The sequence below is a fragment of the Callorhinus ursinus genome, unplaced genomic scaffold, assembly GCF_003265705.2.
Source record: "Callorhinus ursinus isolate GAN/ISIS: 27379988/994484 unplaced genomic scaffold, GSC_fseal_2.0 scaffold12, whole genome shotgun sequence".
NCBI lineage: Eukaryota > Metazoa > Chordata > Mammalia > Carnivora > Otariidae > Callorhinus > Callorhinus ursinus.
The window spans coordinates 11,259,898-11,285,018 of NW_027397074.1; the positions used below are offsets into that span (position 1 = coordinate 11,259,898).

Here is a 25,121-nt window from a genome sequence, read left to right on the forward strand (position 1 = left end):
AGTGGTTTTGCTCAAGTAAACACAGTGCAGCAGGTTAGAGAGACAAGTAGTTACCAAAGAGAACAAAGAAGCTTTAATAAAAGATTCTCAAAAGTTACAGTAATTTCACAACATATAAGCAGAGATGTTGTTGAAGAAGTCTTATAGAAAAATCTAACTTTCAGAATCCTTTAAAGTATGTAGAGAATATTTTTAAAAAAAGAGAAGTTCAATGATGGATGTAGCAAAATCATTAAGAAAAAATATTACCTTAATAACCTTAGGATTATAATTTAAATATACCAGTCTTTTTAAGTCTTCATTATAATTATGTGGTAAATATACTATTATGTATTCACTTTTAATGTTCCAGGCCAGGATGGCAACATAGGAGGCTCCTGAACTCACCTCGTCCCATGGACACACCGAATCTACAGCTACACGTGGAGCAATTCCCTCTGAAAAAAATCCAGAAACTAGCTGAATGACTCCTACATATTGGTCAATGAGAAAAAAAAACAAAAACAAAAACAAAATCACATAAAAACAGGTTCTGGCATACCTTCAACTACTGGGAGCCATTAAGAACAAAGAAGGCAGCTTGGACAATCACTAAGGTTTGAGAGACAACAAAAGCTCAGACCAGGCTGAATCATAATGCTTATCTCCTACACGAAACCACTGCATCAAGACTAGGAGAGGTGACTGTTTTATCTAATGCTTAGAAACCAACAGAGAGAGTTAAAACAATTGAAGTAACAGAGGGATATGTTCCAAACAAGAGAACAAGATAAAATTCCAGAAAAGGACCTTAATGAAGTAGAGAGAAGTTATTTGATAGAAAGTTCAAAATAATGGTTATAATGATGTTCACTGAGGTTAGCAGAACAATGCATGAACAAAGTGAAAATTTCAACAAACAGAATATATTAGAAAGTACCAAATGGAAATCACAGAACTGAAGAATAAAATATATGAACTGCAAACTTCATACGGGGGTTCAATATCAGATCAGAGAACTGGAAGAAATGATGAGTTAACTCAAAAACAGAGCAGTGGAAGTCATCTAAGAAAAGGAGCAAAGAGAAAAAAGAATGAAGAAGAGTGAAAACAGATTAAGGGATTCATGAGATACTATCAAAATGAAAGGTATCCTATAGAATGGAAAAACATTACAAATCATTTCTCATAAGGGGTTAATATAAAAATATAAACGTATTTATAGAACTCATACAACGCAACAGCAAACAATCTGATTTAAAAATATGAAGAGAAACTAAATAGGCAATTTTCCAAAAAGACATACAAATGGCCAAAAGGTACATGAAAATGTGCTCAACATCACTAACCATCAGGGAAATGCAAATCAAAACCAAAATGAGATATTACCACACATCTGTTAGAACGGTTATTATCAGAGTCCATAGTCTCTCATGGTTCGGCTCCCCCTCCGATTTCCGCCCCCTTCATTGTTCCCTTCCTTCTCCTTTATCAAAAATATAAGAGATAACAAGTGTTGACAAAGATGTAGAGAAAAGGGAATCCTGGTGCACTGATGTGCTGGTAGGAATGTAAATTGTTTACGGCCACTATGGAGAACTGTGTGGAGCTTCGCCAAAAAATTAAAAATAAAACTACCATATGATCCAGCAATCCCAGTTCTGGTTGTCTATCCAAAGGAAAAGAAACAGGATTCAAAGAGATATCTGCACTACCATGTTCATTACAGCATTCACAATAGCCAAAATATGGGAACAACTCAAGTGTTCATTGATGGATGACTAGATAAAGAAGGTGTATATATATGTATGTATGTATAAATATATATAATATTCCATTGTGTATATATGTATATATATATACATATATACACAATGGAATATTATTGAGTCATGAGAATGAAGGAAATCCTGCCATTTGGGACAACATGGATAGCCCTTGGGGGCATTATGCTTAGTGAAATAAACCAGACAAAGACAAATGCTGCATGGTATTACATATATGTATGGGGAAAAAGTAAAACTCCTAGAAACAGAGTAGAAAACTGGTTGCCAGGGGCTGTGAGTTGGGCAAATAAGGAGAGATTGGTAAGAGGGTACAAACTTTTAGCTATAAAATGAAAAAGGTCTGAGGATCTACTATAAAACATTGTGACTATGGTTGTAACACTGTACTGTGTAAGTGAAATTTGCTGGGAGTAGAAATTAAATGTTCTTATACAAACACACACACACACACACACACACACACAGAAGATAAATACATGAGGTGATGGATGTTTTAATTAACTAGATGGGGGGGATCCTTTCACAATATATATGTAAATCAAATCACCATGGTGTACACACTACATATCTTACAAATTTATAAGTCCATTATACCTCAATAAAGCTGAAATAAAAAAACAAATAAAATAAGCTGTGTATCAAATAAACATGAGCATATTAAGGAGACAATCTATATTTGCATTTAAATTTAAAGTTTAAATCTACTTTAATTTTATATGCTTATTAACATGTTACATAGAGTATTACAAAAATGTTTTTATTTTCATCTTAATATATGAAATATTTATGATGTAACTATTGGAACATTAAGTTTAGACAAAATTAAAATACTTGGTTCATTTTGACACTATCACATGCTACATCTAAGCATCAAGGAAAAGCAAAATTTTATCCATGAACACACTATCTTATGAATAGTAGTCCTTAAATCAATGGAGTTTATTATTCACAATAAAGTTATCACAGAATAATGATATACTGCAATTTAGTCATGTCATTAGCTGGGCTGAAGAAGAAAGATTATCTATATAAATATTAATGCTAATAAAGTACTAAAGATAATGGAAAAGTCCCCAAAGGATAGTTCAATTAAATATATTTTTATAGTTTATACATTAATTATACTCCTGAGTGAGACTGTGAAAGTTTATTTTTATATTCTTTCAACTACTAATTTCTAGGTTATAAATTATCTATATAAATATTTAGGAAAATATATCAACTTATATTAAAAAAACCCATAGTAATTTCTCCTTTGTGTTCCTATCAAATGCTACATTAATTCATTAATACTTGAACATAAAGACCCAAAAAATATTTCATTACTTCACCATTTTTCTTTATTTTTACTAATTTTTGTTCTTTATGAGAAAAACATTCCTACAAAACAACACATATCAGTTGCCTTAATAGCAATCCCTACTTGACTGTTTCCAGCAGCATCAAAATGGAAACATCACCTTAATACAAAATCTAATCTGACTCTAAACCTCAGTATACAAATTATATACTCAACTATTCCCATTAGCTTTTTCTAATCCAGTCAATTGTTCTGTAGCATTCTTTTGCCTAGTTTTAAATACATACCCTTTACATACATGAAGGATTCAGAGAGAACATTTTTTGTCACATTTCCATGAACAAAAGTTTGCATTCTTCTTTTCTAATGTAATAAGACTAATACTAAGATAAAATGCTACCCAAAAGCATGTATAAAAGGCTATTCATACTTACACCATACTAGAAGAGATGGGCCCAAGTTGGGCCATATGACTGAAATGGCCATTGGTATCAGAAATAAGGAAGACACACATACACACATCTTCCATATATACACACATACAGATACGTATATAAAACATTATATATATATACGTATATATACAGACATATCTGTCGTCGTGCACTGAAATAATGCTCTCAGATACCAATCTGAGGGGTCATACAGGGCTGCCTCTATAAGGGAGAGTAGCAGCAGCTGAATTCTGCACATAAATTTTATTTTGTTTTTTATCAGCAAAGCAAGGACAGATGTATCAAAGCATGGGGAGGGAATACAAAGAGATGGCAATTATCTTGAAGCCAGAAAGCAGGCCTGTACCCTCCTCTGTGCGCAGGCACACAAGGAGGGGGTTATGGGATAAGGGAGGAACGGGATGTCTGCACTTACAATCACCCGAGGCAGGAAGGGGAGTTGAGGGTTACTTTCTTTCATATCTCCTTATCGATGCCCTGCCCAGGAGATGATGGGATCCTGTTCCTACCATGCCATTGCGTTCAACAGCTAGAGAACAGGAAGGCCGCTGATGTTTCAGATGTTCCCACAGTCACTCCTTAGAGCTTACAATAAACTTTCTAGGAATAACCCGACACATATCTTCCAAATATGTACACAAACACGTGTATATAAAACATTATGTATATAGATAGATGTAAAAAAGTCACAAGTAATTATCAAAAGACACTGGAAGTCAGGCTTTGTTGAACAACATCTTTCAAATAAAAGATATTTTGTACACCAGGAAAGTAATTTTATTAAAGGTGCATAGGATTTCTTTCTCCTGAAATACTTCAGAAACAATTCCCACCAAGAAAATTTCCCAGGACTGCCGTACTAAAAAAAATCATGCTTCATTCATTCAATAACACATGGATTTATTTCTTTATTTTAGCTTATTTAAGGCATATGCAAAATTATAATCAGAGAGACCAAATCTGAGATGTTTGCATGATACTCCTATAAAAGGAAATTAAAAATAAACTTAATTCATTTAGCAGTACTTAGGGACCAAAATGAAATAATTCTTTGATATGAAATTGGATGTTACAAAGTTAAAAGGTAGGGTCAATTTATAGATTTGGCCTTTGTTTTTTAAGACTTTTATTTATTTGAAAGAGAGAGAGATAGAACGAGCATGAGGTGGGGGCAGGGAGAGGGAGAAGAAGCAGGCTCCTTGCTGATCAGGGAGCCTGATGCAGGGCTCCATCCCAGGATCCCCAGACCATAACCTGAGCTGAAGGCAGAAGCTTAACTGACTGAGCCACACAGGCACCTCTATAGATATGGCCTTAATATTTAGTTGTTTAGATATTGATCACATGATGACAGCCCAGGTCTGGGAGTGGGGTCATTGACTATGTGTGTAAAAGAAAATTGTTATATTGCAAGATACTCATGTAACCCTATATTGCCAATGGAAATAGAACAGTTTAAACTTATATTACTGTAATGCTATGATGAGCTTTTCAAAATAAGAGCCAGTCTTATTTAATAAAAGATAAGTAGGAAGAAAAATACTATTGCAATTCAAAACTTAGCAATAAGCATTCCTTTTGTACTTCTGGAGATAACAGAAGATTGTGGCAGACATCATCTATCGTGACTCCCAGTGAGTCACTTCTGGAAGAACCTCCTCCCTTGAGGGCAGGAGGAACGTGTGATTTAGTTCTAACCAATAGGATCTGACAAGGTAATGTGATAGTTACTACCATGATTGTATTATCTTAGCCAACGAAGATGAGAGTTTTCTGCTGGCCCTGAAGAAGTAACCCGCCATGTGTGAGAGGTTAGGAGAAAGCACCACAGGGAAAGATGCTGAGGAGCCTCTAGATGCGGAGAGTGGCCTGGCTGACAGCCAGGGAGAAAACAGGGAGCCTAGTTCCATAATGGAAGGAAGTGAATGCTGCCAATAACCACAGGAGCTTGGAAGAATATTCCCAATGGAACGCAGCTCAGCCAACATGCAGACTGCAGCACTGTGAGATCCTGACCAGAGATCCTAGTTAAGCTGTGCCTGGATTGGTGACCCAAGAAAACTGTGAGATATTAAATGTGTGCTCCTTTAAGCCATTACATTTGTGGTAATTTGTTACACATCACTAGAAAATTAATACAAAGCTAAAAGTTGTATCCTGAGTTTTCTGTGCACACAATATAGATGGACTTTATCTTGGTAGCAAAACTTGTGGAACATTTGTGTTTATAGTAGTCACCACAGTGAATGAGCAGTGACAGAAGGCAGGAATGAAAGGGAAGGTAGGCCGTGAAAAAATTACCTTTTGTCCCACAAAAACAGAGGAAGAGCTCTGTGATCAGTTCTGCAATGCTGGATTCTGCTATAATATGTGTAGGAAGCATACAGCATCTAGGCAACACTCAATACATAATTGGATGAATATTGAATGGATAAATACTAAAACAGCTACCCCCCCCCCCCCCGCCCCGTGGGGCTAATGCATCAATGATAAGGGTGTTAAAATAATTTAATTGTATTGGATTCTATTCTTAGAAAATGCCTTAAAAATTACATTATCTCTTTGGATGTTAAAAGAAAAAGAAAAAACAAACAAAGCCCCCTGTGTTTATACATCAGGGAAATGAGGCTTTACGAAGCTAAGCGCTCAAGGCAACACCTAATAATATGGCAGAGCTAGAGTGAAGCCCACACTCTTGCTCCAAATGAGTGACTAGCAAGGCATCTCCTATCTGGTTAGCACCAGTGCATCTGGTTTGGAATCAGAAGGAATGGGTTTGAGAACAGCACATCCAGCCCTTCCTTTCCCTGTTTACTTGTAGAGAGGAGAGTGATGAGAGGGATTGCAATTATGCCATTAAAGGAAGAATCCATCAGGATAGAAGAAATATGTTGGGAACTAGCAATTCTCAGTCAGGTCAGTTAAATCACCATTTAATCAGTAGCGGGAATTGATTAAATTGATTACCTGATGTGAGTTTTGTGTAATATAATTTTTATTTTTTACTGATGCATAAATGTTTATACCATCTTATATCTTTAACAAACATGACAAAGAAGAAATTGTTACTTTTTTAGTATTACGGTTTTAATCATTTTTGTATTTTTGCATTTGTGTTACAAATATGACCTGCATCTGTATCTGTTAAATGAATATGTAATTGGATTAATACTTATAGCTGGGTATGCAAATCTATAAAGAACAAAGTACGCACATGCCTGGTAGCATAATAATAGCTAGAATTACCACAAGTTTTGGGAAGAGTTGAAAAACTGATTAGGTAAGAGAAGTTCTGAATTTGCTGAGTCACTTAGACAGAAAAATAAAATCCAGGCGTCCAGACTATGTCTGCACTACAGTCTAAACCAGTTCTCATCAAAATCAATTTGCTATTGGCGAAGGAAGTATTCAACAGAGTCAACAGCTTCTATCTTCCAATATATTTTAGGAGATACTTTTCACTAAAGAGTTATCTAATATAGTTATTTTGGTTATTTTCATTATTGTATTTAAAAAATTCTTACTACTTCCTGAAAAGAACAAGAAGTGTTACACGTTGCTAGGTGACCAGCTATGAATATTCAAAAACATTCCATTGAGATTGTGCTTTAAACAAAAAGAGAGTTGCTTTTTCTTTATTATCATCCAATTTTCTATTACATCATATCTGTTGAACTTTTAACTGTCAAATATCTCAAAATACATGACTTTGTATGAATTCTGTTTGGTTTCCGTACCTTGTGCCAATATTTTTTTTATATTTAATATATTATTTGATTTTTCTCAAACTCTTTCGTATCATCTTCAGGGATAGAGGCAAAAATAGGAAGAGTTTCTTCTAGTGTCTTAAACTTTTTTTTTTACATTAAAAATTATCTCTACAACTTCTTATGTTAGGTACTATCCATATCATCTCAGGACAAAGAGGCTGAGACTAAGAAAATTTAGAAACTTTTCCACATTGTCCAGCATGGAAAGAAGTTAAGATTTGAGGCCATTTTTTTTTTTCATGACTCCTACATCCTTGTTCTTTCTAAATTCTTCTGCCATGACTCTAATTGTCAAGAAAATATCCTAGGTGATCAATATAAATCCTTACTCCTTTAATCGAATTTCATTTCTTATTGCCCATTTACCTGTAGCCAATTCACGTTCACTTCTGATTTACACCCTTAAATTTCACATTAACATTACTGTTTGTCCTCCTCTTCTCTAAGGTTAAATATCTTGAATGTCTTCACCTTCTTCTCATGGAGTCAAACATCAATTCCTTTAATTTAATTTTATGAAGAGTGTATAGAATAATGTGCTAACCAACCTCTAGTTAGAGGCAAAAGCACTTCCTTAGCAGGAACAGAATTGTACAAGCAATATTTATCCTGACAGATGTCAGGAGAAGTGATGATGTTGATGTGGAACTGGCCTGGACAATAAACACTTCCTTTGTTACTCAGGAAACAAGTGCAAGCTTTCATTAAAATTTACCAGGCAGAAGTTGTGAGTTTTAGAAGAGATTCAACCTGATCTGCATTTTATGTCTATAGGTTTTTTTTTTTTTTTAAGATTTATTTGTTGGAGAGAAAGAGTCAGAGAGAGAGAGAGAGAGAATTCATGTGGGGTGGAGAGGGGCAGAGTTTGAGGGAGAGAGAGAGAATTCTCAAGCAGACTCCCCGCTAAGCATGGAGTCTGATGCAAGGCTCAACCCCAGGACCCTGAGATCATGACCTGAGCTGAAATCAAGAGTCGGCCATTTAATTGACTGAGCCACCCAGGCACACTTGTGTCTATAGGTTTATACTCAGTTTGTCCCTAAAAATAATTTGAGAGGCTTACAATGAGAACTTGTATCATATATAACTGCACTCTTACAATGAGAAATTGTATTTATATAACTGCACTCTTAAAATGAGAATGAAATTGAAAAAATCATCCTGAATGAGAAGGGAGAAATTTCTTTGTCAAGGTTCACTTTGTAGGACCTGTTCAAGTTCCAGCAGTTAGGACGGAACACACATTGTCTCGGGATGACAGTTACACTTTCTCCTGTAACTCTCATCTCTACAATCCAATTTTATTTAAAAAATTAAAGTTAAGGTTCACTAACTGTTGTTGGCTTTTAAAGTTGTTCTGAAACATTTCTGCTCAGCTTTTTAAAATGTTAGGCCAAAATATCTCTTCCAGTGAGTATTAAAGAAGGGGGCGGGGAGAGGAAGGATTTCTATGGCAGGTTTGGGGCAGAGTCCCTGCATTCTCATTACAATTAGACACTAACATTCTTTAGGAATAAAGCAAGGATGTCTACTCTCATTATTCAGTTCAACATTGTACAGCAAGTTTTAGCAAGTGCAATAAGGAAAAAAATTAAGCAGCCCTAATTGGGATGGAAGAAGTAAAACTGTCTTTATTTGTAGATGACATGAGCTTGCATCCTTAGAAAATCTTAATGATTCCACAAAAAAAATCTAACAGAACTAAAAACAACATTAGCAAGATTATAAGCTAAAAGATCAATATACAAAAATCAATTGTATTTCTATAAAATTGCAGTGAATAGCCCAAATTGAAATTAAGAAAACAACTCCATTTATAATAGCAACAAAAAGAATAGAATAATTTAGGAGATATTTAACAAAAGAAATGCTAGTCTTATACACTGAAAACTATAAAACTTTACTGAAAAATATTAGAGAAGATATAAGTAAATGAAGAAATATTACATGTTCATGGATGGGATTGTTCAGTGTTGTTAAAATAGCAATTCTCTCCAAACTGATCTATAATTTCTTTTTTTTTTTGCTTTGTTTAGTTTTGTTTTCAGTATTCTTTCATTTAAATTTTTATTTATTTTTATTTTTTTAATTTAAATTCAATTAGCCAAGGTAGAGTTCATCATTAGTTTTTGATATAATGTTATAACATGATTCATTAGTTGAGTATATCATTTCAAGGCAACCCCTGTCATAATCCCAGCAGACTGATGCTAAAATATTATGGAAATTAAAAGGATCTACAGTAGCTGAAACAATTTTCAAAAGGAGGACTTAGACTACCAGATTCCAAAACTTAACATAAATTAACTGTAAACAAGAGAGTATAGTATTGGTGAAATAACAGGCACATACTCAAAGAGAAGAGAACTGAGAATCGAGAAATAAATCCTTGTATTAATGGTAGATTGGTTTTTTTACAAAAGTGCTAAGGCAATTCAATGGGGGATTTTTTTTAAGATGCTTGCACAAACAGATATCCATATTTGTGCTTTAAGATAAACGAATGTGGACCTCTGCCTCACACCATATACAAAACACAACACAAAATAGGTCACAAACCTAAGTGTATAACTTTTCTGATATTAAAAAATAGAAGAAAATCTTTGTGATCTTGGGATAGTTCTTAATACTCTATCAAGAGCAGCCTGGTCCCTAAAGAAAAAAATACTGATGAATTGAATTCCATTAAAATGTAAAACTTTTCCTTTAAAATAAACTGTTAAGAAAATAAAAACACAAGACACAGACTAGAAGAAAATATGTTCAGGTCATATACCTTATAAAGGACTTATATCCAAAATATGTAAAGGAGTCTTACAACTCGGTATGAAGACAAACAACCCAAATAAATAATTGGCAAAGTATCTGAACAGACATTTCACCAGAGAAGGCATATGCATTGTTTATAGCCACCTGAAAACATGCTCATTACCGTAAGTTATTAGGAAATTGCAAGTTAAAACAATGAGTTTTCATCCACACCCACCCCAAAAAGATAGCCATTACCAAGTGTTAGCTATGACATGGAGAAAGTAGAACCCTCAGACACTGCTGGAAAGAATGTAATACGGTACACTCATTTTTGGAAAACTATTTGTCAGTTTCTTAAATAGTTAAAAAGAAACTTACCATAGAACCCAACAATTCCACTTCTAGGAAACCATTAAAAAATATCATACGTCCAAATTCAAACTTGTATGCAAATATTTAAAAACTGGGAAAATCCAATGGATAAAAAAATGTAGACTATCCAAATAATGGACTACTTAGCAACAAAAAGAGCAATCTACTGATACATGCGACAAAAAGATAACTTCAAAAATGTTGGTACGTGAAGGAGCCAGACACCAAAACTGCACACTGAATGATTCAATTTATATGAAATGCCCAGAAAAAGGAAACTTAGAGACTGAAAGTAAATCTTTCATCTGTGGCTGGAAGAGGAGCGTTGAAGGTGGATATTGCTAGCAGGCTCAAAGGAAATTTTTGTAATGACTGAAATGTTCTAAAACAAGATTGTGGTGATGGTCACACAACTCCATACATTTACTAAAAGTAATTGATTTCTACACCTACAATGTGTACATTTATGATATGTAAATTATACCTTATTAAAGTGGTTTAAATAATAACAATAAAAAAGAGCTATCCATATTTGGTATTGCTACTAACTCAGAGCCAATGTGATCTGTTACATTTGCCTCCTGTTTCTAAAAGCTCATAAAGATGGTAGACTAACGAAGAATAGAAAATGAGCCACTATTTCCACTGAAGACACTGCCGTCTTTTGAACCTAAACATATTTAGTGTTCTTCCCTATTACACTTGCTAATTAGTCTCTCTAGCCTTGCAGATGTAGCCAGCCTGTTATGGAACCATACATAAGCAAACATCTTTTTTGAAATCAGAAGAATTTCTTTGGCTTGTTTGAAACAGCTGTGTTTCTGGAGCCATAAGATGGTTTGAAATAAAAAAGAAACAGATTCATTTCTTGAGCATTACATTCTGTTCTTTTTTTTTCCTGATAATTTCTCTCTAAAAGAAGAGGGAAATAACATTCGTTGAGTGTATAGTAAGTATAGGATTTTGTGCTAGGTTCATTTGCAATTATGTGAGATACATAGAGCTGGTCTTATTTTCCAGATAAGCAAATTTATTCTCAAAATTTAAATAAGCAATAGAGTTGAACTCCAACTCAGGTCTTTCTGCTAAAATTCACTACCTATTCTCTCCACTTTGCAGCCTTGTGTTTGGTGGAATAAAGACTATCAAAATCATTAAACAGTTTTTGATCAGTACCTATCACTCTATCTTTGAAGTTTTCAGTTAATAGTCAAAGGATCTATGTTCTAAAAATTATGGATCATTTAAAAGAAGATTGTATTCATGTATTTCTCTCTGTGAACATCACAAAAATATAAATAGTGGTACATAAGTATATGTGTGTACACACTTATACATACCAGTGTATAGGTATGAACAATAATGTTTTATAAATTCCTTGGCTTTATCTAAGTTATTCCTAAAATTCTATTGTAATAATTACTTATATTTCAGATTTTACTACTGAATTAAAAGTAAATTATAGATAAGGATATATGTTGGGTTCATTCTATTACCCTAGCAATCAACCCAATGTAAATCACACCAGGGATGTTCAATAAATAAATATTAACAATTAAAAATTTATCCAATAAGTTATAAAAACAGTTGCAAAAAACATTTTATGTTGTATAGTTTTTTTTTACAGGAAGAAAAAAAAGTTTATTTATATTGTTTTAATGTTCTCTATAAATATCCTTAGAATAACGGTTCTCAAACATTGTGTTTTAAATAGCCATTTATACTTTTTAATATTACTAAGGACCTCAAAAAGCTTTTGCTCATATGGATTACAGGCCTGTATCATAATTTAAGACTGAGAATTTAAAACATTTATTCATGAACTTAAAATAAATGCATTCTATGTTAAAATAATTATATTTTTAATAAAAATGTATTTTAAAAATAAAACACTTATGAGATGGGTGGTGTTGTTTTACGTTATTGCAAATCGACTTAAAATTGAGCTAAATGAAATATGGCTAAATGCTCACATCTGCTCTGTGTACAGCTTGTTGCAATGGCACACATCGTGTAACCTCCAAAGAACTCTACTGCGCATATTCACGAGAAAATGGGGGTGCAAGGCAAATGCTACCTTACCATTTACTATGAAAATAGTTCAGATTTTGTGGACCCCCTGAAAGAATCTTGGAAACCATGAAGGTCTCCTGCTTGAACTGTGGGAAACACACAGAGGAAACAATAAAAAAAAAAAACCACACACACTTTCTATTCCTGTCTTCTGTTTTGAAATTATTTTTGATTCCAAAAAATAAAAATATTTTTTCTTTTTTTTGTGAGGTATACTTGTTTCATGTGATTCTTATAAAACATTTTAATGCTACACCCTGTTAGGATGGCTTATTTTCTTTAATTTTTTAAAAAAGATTTTATTTATTTATTTGAGAGCAAGAGAGAGAGCATGAGTGGGGGAGGGGCAGAGAGAGAGAAGGAGGCTCCCCGCTTAGTAGGGAGCCTAAGATGCCAGTGCCCAATGCTGATGCGGGGCTTGATCCAGGACTCTGGGATCATGACCTGAGTGGAAGGCAGACACTTAACCAACTGAGCCACCCAGGCACCCCTAGAATGGTTTATTAAATGATCATAAAAGATACACAGTTTTTCTTTCAGTGGGTTTATATAACCAAAATGAAAATGCACTAATGACTATTTGGAACTTCTGTCAGGGAGGGCAGATATACTACATTTTATTCTTCACTCCTTCCTTGCTTACATCCTATTGTGTTTACAAAGGCATTTAAATTTTTGGTTAGATAGCTTTTTCATTACTGATGAAGCTACAAGCCACTGCTCATTTTCTCTAAATATGAAAAACAAACAGGAACTTAATTTTTTTATTATGGAAAATGTCATACATATAAAAAAGTAATGCAAGCCTATAATAAAACCCAGTGTGATCAATCTTCCAACTCCAACCATTATCAAATCATGGTCAATTTTCTCATATATTCCTGCGCCATTCTCCACACAACCAATTTTGAAAGAAATCCCAGACAAGATATTGTTCCATCTGCAAATATTTTAGTATGTATCTCTAAAAAAAAAATCTATCCTTAATTTTTATTAAAAACGTTAACATCAAAGTGGTAACCATAGCCAAAAAACAACAGTAAATCTTTAATATCACCAAATGTTCAGTTAAGCAAAAAAAGGCTTTTGGTTGAGTGGCAAACAACAGAGAGATCAGCCAGGAGAACAGATGCTCTGCGCTAGGGTTTGCCTGCCATTAGCTTAGACCTTTTAGACGCTGTTGGCCATAGAAGTCATTTCTCACTCTAGCTTTGTATATACGTGTATTTAAATCCCTTTGAGGTACTGAAGATTTATTTGAAAACAATATGACTTGTTTCAAAACATCTAATTTACTATGAGATTATGCTACCCAAGTACACATGGAAAATATATGCAGTAGTACTCAGTGCAAGGGAAAATAAGGGGGAATATATTTTTATTTTTATATTAGGTATATATCAAAAGAAAAAGGGGCATGCAGAGAGATGATACAGAACCCTACTAGTAAACATATTGTTCAAAACAATGATTCTTGTTTCTCATTTCGTAAAATCTATATACAGAGGAAACTGAATTTAGTTTTCAGTCTAGAGTATTTATAATGAGATATCAGTAGCTCTCATTTCTGTCTTTACTATATTTTAAAACCTTTTTCCTAATAAAAGGAAACAAAATAATAAGTTGCAAAAGACAGGTAGGAAGGTTGAGGGGATGACTAAGATAGTATAAAAGCAATAATACAGCTAGAAGATAGTGACACAGAATTCTGATGATTTAGTAAGATTTCTGTTGTTCGCACTAAAAAAAAAAATTGGCATTGCTGGAAAGTACAATGTTGTTTTGCTTTATGAGCTGGAGGGAACTGAAATAGTTTGTAGGAGTAATTATTCCATAGAGTTATTCCATTGTAATTATTCCAATCCATAGAGCCCATGGATTTTAAGATTCACCCCTGGGATTTTCATCAGTGCTTAAAATACAGTGTGCATGCGATAAAACTATGAAAGTTTAAATTAACTGTCTCTGGTAGGAGAAAAATTACCCAATCTTAAAAGGAAAACAGCATTAGACTCCTAATCGATTCATTCTCTATGAAAATTAAGAGAGGAAAATTGCTCAAAGCAAAACCTGTTCCACATCTTCATGCTCCATGGTCTAAAATATGCACAGAACAGGAGCAAGTAAACTGAAAAAATATCTATTTTTGCTCTTTGTTATATCAGTCCTTGCAGGAAAAAAAACCCTCCAGCACATATACCATGTTAGATATATCACTTCTACATATCTTCATATATATACATAAACATATGTTTATGAATATACTTGAATGAGAATACAGGTCTATTCATATTTCAAAAGTCATTAACTTTGACAGAATTTATATTTTGTCTCAAAGATCTAAACAAAAAAAAATTATGATATAAAAATTCCATTATCTTTTAAAAGCATCAAGGTCATGAAACACAAAGATTGCGAAACTATCAGACTGGAGACAAAGAAGGGATGACAACTAAATGCAATATGAGATCCGTACTGGATCCTGGACCAGGAAAAAAAAAAAAAGAATTTAGTGGGTAAGTGGGAAAACTAAAACTCTAGAGAAGGCTTGTAGATGTGCGTGTGTGTGTTTTAAAGATTTTACTTTTAGGTAATCTCTCCACCCAGTGTGGGGCTTGAACCTACAACCCTGAGATCAAGAGTTGCATGTTCTACTGACTGAGCCAGCCAGGCACCCCAAGGCTTGTAGATGTTTTAATAGTACCATATTAACTAATGTTAACTTCCTGATCATTATTAGATAGATGTTAACATTAGGGAAACCTAGTAAAGGATGGGCAGAAGAACTGACCATACTATTTTCTGGGAGTCCAGAATTTTCTAGGAATCTAAAATTTTTTTAAAATAAAAAGCGTAGAAACCTGTCATACATTTTGGTTCACATAAGAACACGAACAAGTAAACAAACAAAAACTCAGCATAATTGATAGTGTTCAATTGACAAGGTATAGAGGGGTTTATTCCTGAGAAGAATCAGAGATCTCTACTTCCTCTGTAAGGATGTTTTGTAGTTCTAAAACCAGTGGCCATATTGCTTGGAGCAATAATTATGGAGTATTATAATACCATGTATGTTTTAAAAATGCATTAAGGAAAAAATTATCTAAATGTGTACCACTTAGTAATTTGTCATATTAATGACCATGCCCTTATAATCTTTTATTTTCAAATGTGTAGCCTGCTTATTTTTTGAAATTCTCCAAAACACAACTTTTGACATAAAAAGTATTTTCTAAAATTTGATAAGTCATCTAAACTGAAATCCAAATACATATCCTAATCTGATATTAAAATAAAAAGATTATTTGATTTCCTTTACCTGAAACTGTGTGATCCTTCGAGTCTCTTGTTATTTTTATCCTTGCATGAGGAAAGATGTAGTGCATAGTCTTCCCGTTCATCTGTATAATCTACGATATACATATAATAAGGTGAACAATGTTTAAAGGCACTTAAAATGCAATATAAGATTTAGATTGTTTTTTTTAAGTGTGTTGATTCAATCAATAAAAAAATATTACCAGATTCTCAAATGATCACAATTTAAGCATCTTACACTATACAGTATTATTAGTTTCTGAGTTGATTGTGATCTTTATTTTATAACCAATTCCTCTTGCAAACTGATTTTATGCATTTGGGAAATTGATAGGCACACTTAACAGGCTCTAGAGAATGTCTGCTCCTATAGTAGTACATAAATGACAGTGGTAGACAATGTATGTGAAAACGAGTGAGTCTCTGATTTTGTTCTGGGCAGCCTAGAAATGGAAAGGTATTTTTTAATTTTTGGCAGTTAAGTGGTCCTAGCGGAGAAAAGGCAGAAAAAAAAAATCCTCACACTATACATCTTTATCACTCTAAAAGGACTGCTTTATATTTGTGCTGCTTTTATTGTGGAATTGTGCTTTTGCTATGCGTATCTACTACAAGTGTCAGTGTACACTGGATGCTGAGTCTAGTTCTACATAAATAAAGCTTTTTCTCATTCTAATTCTTTCTGAGGACTTCCTTTTATTCAAAGCTGTGTTACTGATGGAATTATTTCTCACTTACTGTTGACATTCCTTCGGGTAGAAACATCAACCCTGAAAGAGATTATGACTAGTCTGTGATTCCAATTCTCATTTTTGAGACTTGAATATGAGAATACTAGAGATTGCATTATCTCTGTCTCCCCCTGGCAAAATGAGACTTCTGAAACAAATTAGTGAATGCAAACTTATGTTTTATATTTTATGGTACTTTGCTTTTAAATGAGATTTGTGAAATAATAGGAGATAAAAATAGTGAAATATTTAGTCATATCTATATTGAGGAATTTATTAGTATGAAATGTTCTATCACCTTAGAAAATTTTGACTAAAATTATAATCAAAATAAAGTTTAGTAAAGAGACATGCCATATTACCTATTTCAGAATATGTTTAAGAAGTGTGTAGAGTACTAAACCAAAATATTAAATAGAAGTTAGAACCCAAGAGATGTTGATTTGTGATTCCTTGAATACTCGTGTGGTTTTAATGTGTAAATCCACCTGTAAGACTGTTGAAATTCTATATATTAAAAGTAAAATATGTATTGAAAAATGCAAGCTTAAATTATAGCCTGTAGCTTTTCTTCTCTTCAGGAAAGAATAAGCTTAATCAGGTTTCTGATGAACAGAAAACACTCCCCAAACAGCAGAATCCTGTTGAGTCCAGGGATATTATCTGAACTCTTCAAAGTAGAACTAAAATGTTGTTTGCAAGATTATGCAGGGAGAGCTGTAAGATTTTCCAAATTTTTCAGCAGAGTTTTATCAGCTAGCCATTATCACCTTCTAATCTGTACTTCTGATGATGTTAGTAGAAGGGATGTTAGCATCTTCATTTCTATAAAATGCTGCTTTCAGAAAACCTCATAGCACCTCCTGTAATTTCAGAGACTGTCTATAGCTAGCAACACGAACTCACTTAATAAATCAAAAACATGAAACTGCCATAATTATGATCAAAGTGACCAAAAGTCTGTAGAGAGCAGTGGTATCTGTCTTCCATGTATGAACTAGTTGGATCTTAGCTCTTTTCTAAGCATTGCAGGTCAATGTTCAGAGTTCTCCAGCAGATGGAGTTTCAGGGTCAGTGTTGCTTCTGCCAAATAAGAGTAGGAATGAGGGCAGGACTGATGTCAAGTGGTGCCCACACTTTTCCCCGACTGTGTGTCTCTGGTATTACTGTCTTTTGGTGATTCTGCACTGAAAGGGCTATCAACTTTATGCCTCCCAGCAAAAGGATTCTTGTCTACCTACAGATATTTTCATGAATATTTGAGCCTTCATACTTACGAAATAATAACACTTCTGTTAACATACTGTTTATTCATAGGGACATTCATCCTTTTCACTCTCCTAAACACCATGCATGCTAGATACAGGGAAACGAGTGTCCTTCCTGTTCTCCAAGTACTGTGCTAGGCCCTTACAGAACTGCGGTGGATGGAGTAGGGAGCTCCTGCTCTCTAGGAGCTCATAGCCTGTGACATAATGCATGCAATACTATTGGAGCACAAAGGAAGAACACTTGCCCTGATGTGTGGGGAGGTGGTGGTGGTAGTGTGAGAGAAGGCTTCTTATAAGATGGGGCATATACACGGAGACCTACATAACAAGTAGAGGAGCCAAGATGAGAGGAGGAAGACTGTTCAGGGAAAGGGATCAGGATATCCAAAGGCCCATAATATAGAGGAAGAATGGCTCTCTCAGAGGAGCTTAATGTACCTCAATAATGCAGTTGCAGGAAGACTGCAGAAGGCATGGGCATAAGTGCAGAACGTGGAGGCATTTGATACTAATCAAGAAGTGTTGACCTTTATAATTACCCTGTGAGGGCTATTAGCCCTATTTATAGATGAAGTGAATAAAGCAAATCCATATTTCTTTCCTTTCATATATATATATATGATGCATATATTCAAATAATAATATGATCTTGAGTCTAATAAAAATTCAGAAAAGATTTTCTGTTTCTCATGTATTTTTATATGTTATTTTTAAAGCAGATAAGTTCATGTTTGCATTAATCAATTTGGTTTTATTACTTTTGCCTGCAGGGCATTTTATAAGTATAAGTTCTTGTTATGTGTAAGTTTCCAAATAAAAGCATCTGGGTTGATTAGTACCAAGGGCTCAATATTACCTTTTTATGATTAGAGATCAAACAAGTGAATAAAATGAGAATGCCATTTTGCTATTCTCTCTAGACCAAAACACAGTTATGATGAGTTAATGACAAAAACAGTACTTTAAGATAAATATTAATGCAAAAATATACCATGATTTTTGAGCTTTATGTAAATGTAATGAAAACATATGTCACCTTCTATGTAGCTTGTTTAGAAAAAACTATAAAGAAAAACAAAGAAATTATTGTCACAAAATTAGCATATTTGTTACTTTTTTGAAGGAGGTTGAGGATTACCATCTGGAAGGGGCACATAGGGGTGTCTGGGGCAAGCATATTCCCTTTCTTGGTCTGTGTGTTGCTTATATTGTTGTTCACTTTATACATAGTTTAAAATTTTGCCTGTTTGCAGTTTTGGTAACTGCATGTGTAGTTTTTTTGTCTGCATGTTAGATGTAAAAATAAAAAAATGTAAAAAACTTATAAATGTAAAAAATAACTTTTAATAAGAAATTATACATTATTTTATTACATTCACCTATAAATAATTCTAACAAGGATCCTTACATTTTCTACTTTATAAAAAAATAGCAAGAAATTCATGAAATGATTCTTAAATATATTCTGCTTAATTTTGGCCATTATATTGGTCTGTATTTTGTTTAAATATGATGTATTAGATCCTCAGTGGATTAAAATCATAAATCTGCAGATGTTAGTAACAGAAAATTAAAATCAAACAGCGCCATTAAGGTTATTAATGTTTCATCTACATACAAAAGAATTCCAGAAAATATTTTTTGAGGTGGACACAGATTATGTTAAAATGTATCCTTCAAGAATACTGGTTGAATAAATTAGACAAGATTATTCTAAATATTTGTGGAAATAGTAATGTCAGAAAATAATTGGGAGTTATTTTCTAGCCCTCCAGTTTATGTATTTCATCTTACTAAGATTTCTTTAAAAGATTTGTGTTTTCATTGACTAAATGCAGGTTTGTGGGAAATAATAAACTTCAAAGAAACAAAGGAGAGAGGTAAGATATAAAAAGTAAGTCAATATAGAGAGATTTTTACAGTAAAATATATTCAAGGAAGCTATTTTCGGCTGACAGATTTATTATTCTAGTAATTATAGATAAAAAGAGGTAAATTTACATTTTATAAACATGTTCAAAATGATTTTATTATTTTCCTTGCTCATTAGGCTGATCTAATTGATGAGATTGAACTACAGCTATAATTTTAATAATAAGGTAATCTAAGAAAAGTCTAATTCAATTGTCTGATACACTGATATGAAGTACAAAGAAACGGAAGTATATGGACACGTATACAGAGGTAAACACAGCCCTAAACCAAAATTTTTTCAAAAAATATTTATTTATTTATTTTCATCATAAGTGCATTCCCTAATCTCCATCACGCATTTGACCCATTCCCCCCACCATGTTTACCAGAGGAAAGATGGGTGGGGGATGGGACTAAACTACAATCTTATTAAAGATATCAAAAACTAAAAAGAATATTTATAACATATAGAAAATAATTCCAAGATTTCTAAAAATATGATAGCATATATAAAACCAATACAGAACAAAATTTTGAGATAAATTCTTTTTTTTAAAGATTTATTTATTTATTTGAAAGAGAGTGAGAAAGAGAGAGAGAAAGAGACAGAGAAGGGGGAAGGGCAGAGGGAGAGGGAGAATCCTGAAGCGGACTCCTCACTGAGCATGGAGTCTGATGAGGGGCTCCAGGCCAGGACCCTGAGATCATGACCTGAGCCAAATCAAGAGTTTGCCTCTTAATTGACTGAACCACCCAGGTGTTCCTGAGATAAAGAAATTCTATGTAACAGTTAGAAATTTGTCTATGAAAATTTAAGTTGCTTTGGAAGAAATCAAATTTGAGTATAGATACTATTTTTTCAATGGTACTTATATGTGTGATGAAAGTCATCTCTTTTACACTTTAACATGACAAACACTGAGGTAAATTACAGTAAGTTCATATGGTTTACCTTTGTTGTTCAAAATTGAGTTGTCTTCTATATCAGAGAATCACTAATCAGACAGGATTATTTAGGAATTAATGTATATGAAATAACTCAACTCTCTCTATGGGTATTTTAATGATTATGGGTACACAGCCTGCAAATATCTGATCTCTTAAGGCAACTGATTTAGGCCACTGGGCTTACCAGAGGAATCTCTCTCAATTTATCCAACTGTTGATCTCCTATGTGTCTTTCAAAACTCACTCAAATGTCACCTCATTTGTTCTAAAGTGAATATGACCATGAATTTTAGTATCATATTTATCTGTGAAATTTATCTCTAAGTTTTAGTTTCACTTATAAATAGATATTAATTGGGGCACCTGGGTGGCTCAGGTTGTGATCTCAGGGTTGTGAGACTGAGCCCTGCATGAGGCTCAGTGATCAGCTGGGAGAGTCTGCTTGAGATTCTTTCTCCCCCTCTCCCTCTGCCCCTCCTCCACCACTGCTGCCTCCCCTGCTCACACATGCACACGCACCTTCTCTCTAAAATAAATCAATCTTTAAAGAATATAAACAGATATTAATAGTACCTAATTTGAATTTTTCTGATGATAAAATCCAAAGATAAATATAAAACAAACATATCCATATAATAGACTCTAAGATGTAAGTTCCCCTGTTTCCCAAAGTGAAGCATTCCCTGTCCCCAGCTGACTTGGTTTGGTCACCCCCTTATTTGCTATTTCTTAACACCTGAACACACTGTTACTGGAAAGCACTGAAATTACCCATATCTATTTCACCCAATATTCTGTAAGGTCTTTAGGAGCTACATGTATTGTCCTTGCATAGTAGTGTTGGGTATGTTGTACAAACTTAACTATCTTTTGGAAGAATGAATCACTTAGATTGCCCAGTAGAAGCACTACAGCTATGCTGCAATGTTGATAGCCAGGGATGATTAAGTAAGGTACTCAGTACTTTAATTTACTGAAAAAAAATTTTTTATGAACTTGATTGACAAAGTCCCGTGCATTTTAGGATAACTGAAACCATTCTAGGATGACTGACTATTTGATTGACTGATTGATGGATTGGCTGATTTTTTTTTTGTGGCGGTGGGGGATAAATCTAAAAGAGATTTCTCAATATAGCACTTACTTGCTCTTGATGTTGACTAACTGGTCTAGAGTGGACCAATCTTTCTGGCAGTTTGCGATCCAGACCATGTCCGTTTTCCAAACGAGACTCCCTGGGTTTGTCAAACCAATCTGTTTCTTCACGACGCAGATGATAGGCTTTGGAGACCAAGGAAATATCAAACATTGCAACCACAACTAATACAGATCATAGAGGACAGCAGATGTTCTGAAATACCAACATGCTCCAGGCCTGTTAACCATTCATGCATTTCAAATACAACTCCTAAGAGGATGAGAAAAATCATTTCCAATACTATGATAAAAATTTTGTACCATGGAATAACTTAGAAAAAAATAATGTACACACTTGTTCAACCTCTCAGAGCAAAATAAAACAAAATTAAATTTTTAATGAGAAGAAATTTAGATAGTGACTGAATAAATGAACGAGTGAATATTCCTCAGAAGTCATTTTATTCAACCCCAACCCTTTAGTTCCTACCTCCTTATCTCTTCCCACTACCTACCACCCACCAGTAACATCTAAGAAAAATGTCTTCCTTCACTACAGAAGATTCTGTCACTTTCCCACTATCATATCAATCACTACTAACACTTGGCTGCTGGCTTTGTACATCAAGTGAGTATTTTTGAAAACAAGACATTTCTATGACATTCGATAAATAAGTGACAACATTTATTTCTAAGAGGATCCCAGGTATTATTGCAAGGAACATGTGTGCCATACTTACCTAGTAGCCTACTACTAAAATATATTTAGAACATTTTATTAAAAATTAAACAATTATTTTCCATGTGGCCATGGATTTAGGAATAAGATTGAAGAGTTCACTGATTGCTTTTTATACTTACAATGTGACAAAACTTGACATCTTAGAATACTTTTTTGAAAATGTAACCATATTTAAGTACATAATTATTTTAAATTATTCATCCCATTCAGTTCTTAGTACTTCCAAGGTTTTTTTAAAAAGCTATTAATAAGTGACCAAAAAAATCCCATTTTACCTAATATATAGAATTTGACTTCATATAAAGTTTTATTCTTTGCAAAAGGATCCTTAAGTTGTAAAAAGGATCTCTGGAAATACACTGTTGTTTTCTAAATGGCAGATGGAGCAGCCCTTCTCAAGTTCTCATCCTGAAAGATTTGTTGATGGTGTTACCAACTTAGGTTTCTTGAAATTCTAGCATCTACAAAACCATACTTTTGAGTTCTTCTAACTCATCATAGCTTTCTTTTTCTGTCTATATCCTTGATTGTCTTCTCTTCCAAAACTTCCCAACACATTTTTTGCCAGGCAATTTCCATTATATTTTTGCTGGTAGGACTGGCAAACCCATAGCATATACACCGCTACTCACCTCTGTAACTCCTGTGATCTTGGTCCTGTGGTCACCTCCTCTGATTAACCACAGCATTTCCCCCAAATAAATATGATGAATGATGATGTGTCATAATTTAGTCATTCTTCAATTTGAGGAAATGCAATTATTACATACCTGGTTTGTGGTTGTATGTGCGCTTATCTGATCTCTAATAGGAGCTTCTAAATTGCTTGAGGATAAGGCTCAGATCTTTTTTTTTTTTCCCCTCCCTCAACACTAAAAACAATGCCTTGCAAATGCCATAACATTCAATAAATGTTTGGGAGATGAATGAAACAGAAAAATTAATCATCAACTAGAGAAAGAAGTAAATACCCTAATTATGATATATATATTAAAAAAATAAATACTAATTTGTCCCTTGAACTTCATTAATATTTATACAATCTTGACTCACAATATCCTTAATAATATATTATGGTTTTTCATAGTTTTAATTTGACCCCAAAAAACTGAACTTATGAAAAAATATTTAATGTAATAGAAATTTGATAAGTAAATACCAAATTTATAATGTAATCATTGGTCTCCTAAAAACTTACTAGACTATCCCCAACCATAGGAACACTATCATATTTTACTTCTTACATATTATTTCTCATGAAAAAAAATCTATACTGATTTTAATAAATGCATATCTTGGATTATCACTTAAATATATAACTTTGCTAATTGCACTTGAAACACAATCCTTTAAGTCATGTTTTCTTGGCTATGTCTATACAAATAAAGCAGAATCTCAACCTGATCCAAATTTTGTCAATTTGTTTCTGATTACATACTTTGTCTACTATTTCTTAGAATAACTCAATATGTAATTAAGTAAGGATGTCATGTTTTGCATAAAAGTTTATAGATCAATCAAGTGCAAACAGAGTGAATGAACCTACTTTTTTTCAATTTTTTTAAAGATTTTATTTATTTGAGAGAGAGAATGAGATAGAGAGAGCGCATGAGAGGGGGGAGGGGCCGAGGGAGAAGCAGACTCCCTGCTGAGCAGGGAGTCCGATGCGGGACTCGATCCTGGGACTCCAGGATCATGACCTGAGCCGAAGGCAGTCGCTTAACCAACTGAGCCACTCAGGCGCCCAATGAACCTACTTTTAAGTTGTGTTCTGTCTTCATAATTTATAGCAAATTGGACATAAATGCTAGTTGTTTATAACTGCAATTATCTGATCTGCCACAGTAGATCTGTACTTTAAAAATTAAATTTTATAAAATTTTCCAAATTAACTTAAATAATTGCCTGGAGATTAACATCTCCTTGTTTTAAACTGATGATATTTTCTTGAAATCTTAAATGTAAAATAAAAGTATGCTATTTTCGGGTGATGCATTATTCAAAGTTTTAGGAACAGTTCAGTTCTATTCAGTGTCAAAAATTGGTTGAAAAGAGTTTTAAAAAAGAGACTATACTGATGCTTTTTTGGGGGGGGGCTTGGAGTATACTTTGAGAGAATGTTTTCAACAAAATATTTGTGTTTGTAGAAATAAATATAACTTGTTTTTAGCTTAGCTTTCCTCCAAATCTGCTCCAAAGAAGGGCTTCCTGCTCTGTAATTAACCAACCATGCATGCACATCAAATTGTGGACTTCAAGCTGATGGCCATAAATACTAAGCAATATAAATTATGCTTATCTAGACTTTACCTCAAGTGAGCTATTTCAAAATTAACTAAAGTCATATAGAACACATATGAAAAATATTCTAAGAATCTATAAATTAGAGTATGATTGAATTCAGAGAAAGCACACAACAATCTGAAAGCAGTTAAATTTGTTTTTGTCTACCCAGTACTAAATACCCTGTCGGAATGTTACACTTCTCAGAGTGATCTTTGTATCACTGAAATACAGATATGGCATATATCTGGTAAAAATTTATTTAAAAAACTCTTTGTATTTCATGACTC

General features: G+C 33.6%; 1 protein-coding gene across 5 annotated transcripts in view; it reads right to left on the reverse strand.

Moving 5' to 3' along the window:
* Positions 1–25,121, reverse strand: part of PCLO (piccolo presynaptic cytomatrix protein) — a 391,109-nt gene that overhangs the window by 111,544 nt on the left and 254,444 nt on the right. For all 5 annotated transcript variants that reach the window (XM_073898726.1, XM_073898725.1, XM_025872800.2 and 2 more), the window contains exons 8-9: positions 21,814–21,950; positions 15,807–15,897 (exon numbers count right to left, since the gene is read on the reverse strand). In XM_073898726.1, the coding sequence (XP_073754827.1) occupies positions 15,807–15,897; positions 21,814–21,950 (228 nt within the window). The remainder of the gene's footprint in view (positions 1–15,806; positions 15,898–21,813; positions 21,951–25,121) is intronic.